Source organism: Ananas comosus, linkage group 19 (genome assembly GCF_001540865.1).
Source record: "Ananas comosus cultivar F153 linkage group 19, ASM154086v1, whole genome shotgun sequence".
NCBI lineage: Eukaryota > Viridiplantae > Streptophyta > Magnoliopsida > Poales > Bromeliaceae > Ananas > Ananas comosus.
Genome location: NC_033639.1, coordinates 1,688,707 through 1,697,173, shown reverse-complemented (window position 1 = coordinate 1,697,173; position 8,467 = coordinate 1,688,707). Strand labels below are relative to the sequence as shown.

General features: G+C 39.0%; 1 protein-coding gene across 1 annotated transcript; it reads right to left on the bottom strand.

The window, feature by feature from the left end:
* Positions 221–5,417, bottom strand: LOC109725227 (neural Wiskott-Aldrich syndrome protein-like). Its single transcript, XM_020254328.1, has 2 exons — positions 5,266–5,417; positions 221–617 (listed from the first exon to the last, which is right to left on the bottom strand). Exons 1-2 carry the CDS (start codon positions 5,415–5,417, stop codon positions 221–223), a joined length of 549 nt encoding a protein of 182 aa, XP_020109917.1.

Genomic DNA, 8,467 nt, shown 5'->3' with positions numbered 1-8,467 from the left:
GCGACGGCGGAACGAGCGGAGCCCGCACAAGCTAGGGCACGGTCCAGCGGCTCCTCCCAGCGACGGCGATGGCCGGGACAGGTCGGGGACGACAGCGGCGGGTCCCCAGATGCCGGAGGAGGAGAAGGGAGGCGGCGGGCGGCAGCAGCGGCAGCCCACGACTCGAGCGCTGCCACTCGAGCTAGGCTCGGTTGCAGACCTGGGCGGCGGCGCCCAGGGTTCAGGGCGGCGGCGACGGCCCGAAGGGCGGCGGCGACCGGCCGGGAAGGTCGGGGGGAACACAGGAGACGGCCGCGGAAGCTACCCCAGGTGGCTGCGGCGCGGAGGAGAGGGCGCACAGAGACCTCAGCTCGGGCTGGGGCGACTGCTGCCGGCCGAGGCGGCGGTGGCGGCCCGCAGGGGCGCCGGCGACCTGCGGGGAGGGCCGCCGAGACTCCGAGGACGGCGGCGGGAGCAGGCTCATGCGGTGGCTGCGCGCGGGGAGGCCGCGGGTTAGACCCGGCCTGGGCTCGGGCTGGGAAGCTGCAGGATGCAGCAGCGGCTGGAGCGGCAGCGGCGGCGCTCCGGGCGGCTCAGGGCGGCGGCGATCGGCGGAGAGGGACGCCGAGGGGTCGGGGCTACGTCGACAAGGTGCCAAGAGACAACATAACCTCGGCCCGAGCTCCAACCCGGAAGAAAAAGAAGATGGAGAGAGATGGAGAGGGAGGAATGTGGTGCTGCAGCGGCGGCGGCCGGCCGGACTTGGTCGGCAGCGACCGGAAGGCGAGCGGCTAGGGCAAGGAAAGCAAGGGGGCGGCTAGGGTTAGCTGGAAGTGGCTAGACGGGTTAGGGTTCCAAGAAAACCCTAGAATGAATCTATACCAAGGAGAAACTTGCGAAAAAGTCCACCAAGACTCAACAATTTGATCCTAGTCCCTCACAGCACAAGTAAAACGCGCGAATACCCCTCCACGTGCGATTTCACGCGTAACGGTACATAAAATGTCGCGACTTTTGCGAAATTACCGTTTTGCCAACACCGACCTCTCCTCGATCAACGCGCGATCTCCGCAGATCCGTCCGTCAGATTTGCGAACGGATTGCACCAGTGCGATCAGCACCTCGGAGACAACAAAGCTACACCTTCGATTCATCTCGATCGACCACGGATTCACGACAAAATCCAACCTTCTTCCAATAGAAGGAAACACTCACGCACAAATACATATAAAACATGTATTTTTGGATTTTCTCGAAATCCGTGCCTCAAACTCAAAATCCATCAGCGCCACAAGTTCCAGAACAGCTGAACCGGTCGAAACGAGCTATTGGACTGATATGAACGGAGTCCGATACACACCAGAAGCCGACTCTACTCCGTGGCTTCCCCGGAAAACCGGAGTTACTATTCACTTAAGTGAAAACTGAAAATCGCGTATCTTCTCCATTTTAGCTCAGTTTCTCCTGAAACTTGACGAGTGCTTATGTAATTAAATTACACACATAAACATCATCAACAGAGAGTNCTTCCCCGGAAAACCGGAGTTACTATTCACTTAAGTGAAAACTGAAAATCGCGTATCTTCTCCATTTTAGCTCAGTTTCTCCTGAAACTTGACGAGTGCCTATGTAATTAAATTACACACATAAACATCATCAACAGAGAGTTTAGTCGCACTGTCAAAAATCTCAGTCCTTACAATTCAAGTCTACATCATGGGTTTATAAAACAGTTTTGAGCTCAGACGTGAGGGGGAGACTTAAATATAAAAACATCATTCTGTATCAGCTTAAATTATTAGAGAACAACAGTTGTTTCATATAATTTATTATGGTATTAGAGCAGAAGGTTCTAAGTTCGCGTCATTCCAAACTCCTAATATAGTTAATTTTCTCCTATTGTTTTATAAAATGGACCACTGAGCTATGAGATCTTAGGTATCACATCCTAATTTGGGGGTCTTCATGGACTAATTTGCATAAATTCCAATTCTTTGATGAGCACTGCTAGATATAATATTCTTTGGCCTATTCTTATGATACATATTCTTTGACCTCATCTCCCAGTTATATATGCCCTTCCCGGAAAACATTAATTCATAGATATCCAAAAAACCATGAGGTTTTGGAAGTTTAGCCAGAATCCTCTCTTCAAAAGTCACATGCATGGGTTTAGAGAGAGAGAGAGAGAGAGAGAGAGAGAGAGAGAGAGAGAGAGTAGAAAACTAAAAATGAGATGTATAATCCCACATTTTAAAGAATTATAAGACTCCACAAAAGCTTTTAAGTTCTATCACGTAAGATTTTTATGATAAAAAAAACAAGACTATTGGCCCATTTTGTGATACTCCAAAATAGTCCAACATGGAATAATGTGAAAAAATATGAGGGATTTATATGTGATGGATTTGCTAGAACTAGTAACTTGGATTTAAGTATTTTTTATTAGTAGTTTGGGCCCAATAAGTTATTGATGTTAGTGGGCTCATTCACTACGGTTAGTATCGGGGTGCTTCACCAACCAAAAAGGTGTGGTAAGTCTCACATCATTCGATGGTTGTGCGATTGGATTCACGAGAATGTCAAGATCTAAAACGAAAGGAGCATATATATGTGACACCCTAGCTAGTAGGGTCATATCGGATAATGTGAAAGAAGTATATATATGTGACACTGTAATAATACCACATCGGATAATATGAAAAAGTGCGAGAGGCTCACGAGCTGAAACGTACCGTGTAATAAAAACATCTAGTTGAACATTTCAAAATATAGCTTAAATTTATAGTACGATATTCTTTTCATGTGGAAAAGAACTTATGCCAAGTTTCTTGCAAGAAAAATGCATTGATTAAATGTTTAAACATTATCATTCTGTTGGTGAACTTAACCACTAATAATGGAGTGGACCAATTCGACATATTATTAATAGCTCAGGAGGTGTAAATTTTATTTTTTTTGAAAAAGTGAAAACGTACCGAACTTATGGACAATTTTGAATTGGCTATTCAATTTTTTAAAATTTTAATTTTTCTATTTTAATTTATTTGATTTGAGTCAGTTGACGATACTTTGAGCTTAAAATTTAAACTAATTATTACTTTAATGAATTTATAATCGCGAAAATTGCACGAAGTATACTAACTAAAATGTGAAGATAAACGATGCAATCATATTTTGTAAGTCAAACTACCGTTGACTGATTCAGATTAAATAAATTAAAATAGTGGATAGTAGAATCAAAATTTTAAATAACTGGATAGTTAACTGAAAATGATTCATCATTCAGGTAAGTTCCTTGTACGATTTACCTAAAAAGAAGGTGGCCAAAGTAAAAAAATTTTGGCAAAAGTAGTAGCATATTTAACCCATGGAGATACCTATAAAGATTCCAAGTATTCTTATAAATAGTTTCCAATGTAGAAGGTTTTCATTTGCTCATTTTTCCTTCATTGTAGTGCAAGTGAGAAATTAAGAGAAAGAGGAGAGACAAAATGAAGGGGAAGAGTCCTCATCCTATCACTTGGATCTTGCTGATGCTGCTCTTCGTGATGATCGTGGCCGTCCGATCGGAGGCCGCGGAGCATCAGATCCACCCACAAGGTTAGTTTCGAAAAAAAACTTCAGTGGGGAGCTTCCAAACAACATCTTGTTAAAGAGCCCTAATTCGTCGCCATGTGTCACTTTTATCTCTATCCAAGAGTTACAATCATTCTCTCTAGGGTTTAAATTTTTTTTTATGAATTTAGTATTATAAGATACCCAACGAATTACTAGATAGGGATAGAACTAACACATGAGAGCGAATCGATGGCTCCCCAGCAATGCATTGTTGGAACGCTCCCCACTGAAGTTCTATCCATTAGTCTCTCCCTCGTTCTAAATCTGCACCATCTCCGCGACATACTTATACATGTTGAATTAATATAAAAGGGAAAACTTGAGCAGGAAGCTCCCCCAATGACGTCTCGTTAACGAGCCCCAATCTGTCGCCACGTGTCACTTTTATCTCTATCCAAGGGTTATAATCCTAATCTCTATCCAAGAATTATAATCCTTCTCTCTAGGGTTTTAAATTTTTTTTTTATAAATTTTTAGTATTAAAAGATACTCAATGAACTATTGAATAGAAAGCGAACTAACACATGAGAGTGGATCATCTCCCCACTGAAGTTTTATATAATTAGTCTCTCTCAAGTTTCTAAATCTTCACTATCTTTGCAACAATATTACATGTTGAATGTAAAAAGAAAAACATCAAATAACCCATGTGGTTTAACGGTTTCTTACTTTAGTAACATGTATTTTAAAATGTATCACATTAGTACTATATGTGTTAACTTTTCCTTCCCTTTATGTCAGCTCCTCTATTAACTTCTCCATTAAAGCATGTGGAAAAAATTTCAAAATACTCCCCTATGGTTTACCAATTTTTTTATTTTAATATTATGTAGTTTTAACTTCACTACTGGTTTAACGAAAAAGTTAATGATGATGGTAATAGAAAGAGAAAAACAAAACTATAGAATAGTAAAGTGAGAAAATATTAAACTGTAGGGGGCATTTTTTTTTCTTTTCCAATATAAGCGTACAGAAACAAGAACCATTCTCTCGTAGTTAAAGTTTTCAGAGAGTAACAATCATTTCACATTATTTAAAGCGATATCAGAGTAGAAGGTCATGAGTTTGAGTCTTACTACATTTTCGAAGAATAATGGTCGTTTCACGTTATTTTAACATATATTACACATACATCCCTACGAAATTATCTATTTAAATATATACTTACATTTAAAACTAATGGAACTTATCTTTATTGTGGATTATTTTGAGTCGACTCTCCAACTTTTCAAAATTTTAATTTTGCTATCAAACCTTTCAATTTATATGATTTCAGCCAGCCAACGGAACTTTGACTTGAAAATTTGAATGCGTTGTTTATCTTTACAAGTCTAACTAGTATACCCTATAAACTTCTCCCAACTATAAATGTATTAAGAAAGTAATTACCTTAAATTTTGAAGTCAAATTATTGTTACTTGACTCAAATGAAACGAATAGAAAAGTTGGATAGTAAAATAAAAAAAGGCTAAATTACAGAAAACCTCCATGTAAAAACGCCATTTTTCACTTTCCCCTCCTGTCATTTAAAAACCTACATTTTACCCCCTTGTAAAATGAAAAATGTGCACTTCGCCCCCTACCGTTAGTGATCTATTAGGGTTCCGTTTTAAAATAATTGTTTATGCCCAAAATACCCCTCCGCCCTCTTCCCTGTTGCTTCGCCTTCCTCCGCCTCGTCGCCTCGTCGTCTCGCCCTCCTCTACTGCCTCGCCCTCGCCCACATTCCTGTCTGCTCCCACAAACACCCCTTTGCCCTCCTCCGCCACCTCGCCTTCGCCCTCGTTGTCGTTACCCACCTCTCCACCCACCCCCATCTCGATTTCCAACCTACTGTCGCCGAAATTGAGGGGCGGCGAGGGTATAGGAGGAAGATGAGGCGTGATCCGTGGAGAAACCGCGGCCGATCAAAGCGTGAACCATGGTCGATAGAGGCTGCTGTTGAGGAAGATGAGGGAGAAGACGAAAATGGTGAGAGGCAAAATGATTATTTTATCATTACAGTACACACCGTACCCTCCTGTAAACATTTTTTATTTTACAAGGGGGTACAGTGTAGGTTTTTAAATGACAGGAGGAAAAGTGAAAAATCGAATTTTGACAGGGAGATTTTATGTAATTTAGTCTAAAAAAAATTTTAAAAGTTGGATTACTGACTCAAAATAATCTATAGTTTAAACAAGTCATATGCAATTTTACCTTCATATATAGAACCTCTTAGTATCTAATAAATGATTTCCTGTCATTGGATATGGGTGCGTTTGTAAGAAACTACAATGTCAGGACATACATAAAAAGCTAAAATACATACAATCTCCCAGTAAATAACTTACTTTTTCACTCTCTCTCGGACTTTTGAAAACCTATATTTTGCCCTTTCAAAATTGTAAGGTGATGTGCACTTAGCCCCACTCCATCACGATTTTGTCATTGTTCTGCTAGTTTTTAATAATTTATAATTAAATATACTGAAAATACCCTATAAATGGAAGAAATATGTTAAAAAATTATTTTTTTCCTCCAGAATAAATAAGAGCTAGCGTTTTGGTCATTTTACCCTTGTCAATTAATGCTGTTATACTCTAAAAATATTTTTAAAATTTTAAAATGGCCAAATATAGGTTTTTAAAAGACTGAAGGGGAAAGTGAAAAAATAAGGAGTCCGGCTATGGTGCTTTTATAAGCACAAAGTATTTGGTGCTTGTAAATTTTTCGCTGTTCGATCTACTCCTTTGACCATTTTCACCTGTTAGATTATACTATTCAACCAACCACTCACTGAACGCTAAAAGACCACTATCATTCTAACCGCACATCTCTTAATCCAAGAGCCGAAAACCTATAAGCATCGATGACTTGATACTTTCAAAAGCATACGAGCTCAATTCAAAAATAAGTATTTATTTATATAAGAGCTTTCTGTACTTTAGCCTACATAAAAATCCTGATATTACAAGGGTAGTTTATGCAAATAGATGTTTCCTTAGGGGTATATATATATAAGTAAAAAGATATGTAAAAAGCTAGCCTAGTCACTACAAAAAAAACGGTCTATTGCGACACTTTTAAATATAGGTAAATGTCAAAAAAGTGCTGCTAGCTAAAATTACCGACACTTTTAAAAAGTGTTGCTATATGTAGGGTCGCTAGGTATATAGTGACAGTTAAAGAGTGTCACTATAACCTAAAAGAGTGCTGCTAATTTACCAACACTTATTTAAGCATTTAGTAACCGCCGAAACTCTATCTCGTTGGCTGCGGTGGCGGAGGAGGACGATAGTAAAAGCTCTTCGTCTAAAATTTCAGTGGATTGAGTGAAGAGAGAAGAAAAGATAGTAATTGATTTTTCTTTTTTTTTTTTTTTTCTTTTCTGTTTGTAATTGGGCCAAATGGACTGGATGTGGTGGGTTGAGTAAAGTAATCTTTTATTTTTGGTTGGATTAGGCTTTATATTTAGGCATTAGTAGATGTGTTTTTAAGTTTTAGCATAAATGGAATACTTACTCAAAAGTGTTCCAAATATGGTATTGGCAGTTTTAAGCTATGGCATTTTTAAGCTATGTTTTTTGGATGAGCAAACATGGTATTGCATGCAGTTCAGCACTGCTGCTGCTGCTGCTGCTGCTGTTGTTTGATGGCTATTGACTGCTGCAGGATGCAGATGCTGCTGGTTCATTTTCAGGCCGCTGATCCGGTGCGGAAAGGCGTGCTGCGGGGAAGACTGCTGCAACCTATAGAAACATGCATGCAGCAGAATGATCAGATCCCTTACTGTTAGCAGAAACCAATTATCTTGTGGCAGATCAATAATAAGAGAACTTGCAGATGAAACATGAACTGATCATTTTGCAGATGCAGAGGAGGAGATTAATTTACTCAGCAATAAAAAGACATGACAAAACTTTCCAAATGAGAATGGAATAATAATATTTGTTCTACAAAATCCTTTCCAAGTTGATCTTTTCTTTCACCCAAATTCCATTAAATTACTGGGAAAAAAAGAAAACAAGAAATCGATCGAAATCCATCTTGTTAGGAATTTGCACGATTTAGCTATTTATTTGAAATAAATTATACTTTCATGTACTCTTAGAAAGTGAATGTAACACGATTCGAAACGGCTAATATTGCGGGTTTTTAACTTAATCATTGCTCAAATTTGTAATCTTCTATAAGTGAACTTTTTTAATGTTGTACGTATACAGATGTTATAAAAGGAAAAAAAAAAAAAAAAAAAAAACGAATGTCGTATATAGGAGCATATCATAAATCAAAGAGTAAATTGGTCCTCGAATTATGAGGTGCGTAACATTTTGATTTTCAAAATTTAATTTGTTATAATTTCTGACTCGAATATTTTGAGTTATTGCAATTATGTCCCACACCGCCGCTAAATGTTGACAAATTATGGCGTAGAAGTCATAAAATATTTTAATTATTACTGTATTATCAATCACAATATTTTTATATTATTTTTATATCAACAATTTGTCAATATTTTAGCAATTAAATTGAGTTGTTGGACTTGATTTTAGAAAGTTCGAGCCAAAAATAATGGCAAATTAAAAATTTGAGGACCAAACTATCATGTGTTTGTGACATTCCTAGAATTTGGAGTAGTCCTCTACGTATATAAGGTATACTAACATTAAAATCGCTTAATCCGACTATAGCAAGGGGGGGGGGGGTGTGGGTGGGTGTGTACAATAAGTTAAGAAAATTAAGCGTGTTAAGACTAGAGCAGTTAAAAGATGGATGACCCTAACAGTTGGTATTAGAGCCGATTACCAGTCGAAAATGTAGAATGAATTTCGATTAAGGAAAAAGATCAATGACAGGCTAAATTAGAGTCCGAGAATAAGAGGCT

What these genes read in the sequence shown, in the direction of transcription:
- LOC109725227 (XM_020254328.1), bottom strand. Translation starts at nt 5,417, where the DNA reads ATGGGGGTGGGTGGAGAGGTGGGTAACGACAACGAGGGCGAAGGCGAG. An exon ending in AGGCGACGAGGCGGAGGAAG is followed by an intron (nt 618 to 5,265) that starts GCGAAGCAACAG and finishes TTGTCGACGTAG; the next exon opens with CCCCGACCCCTCGGCGTCCC.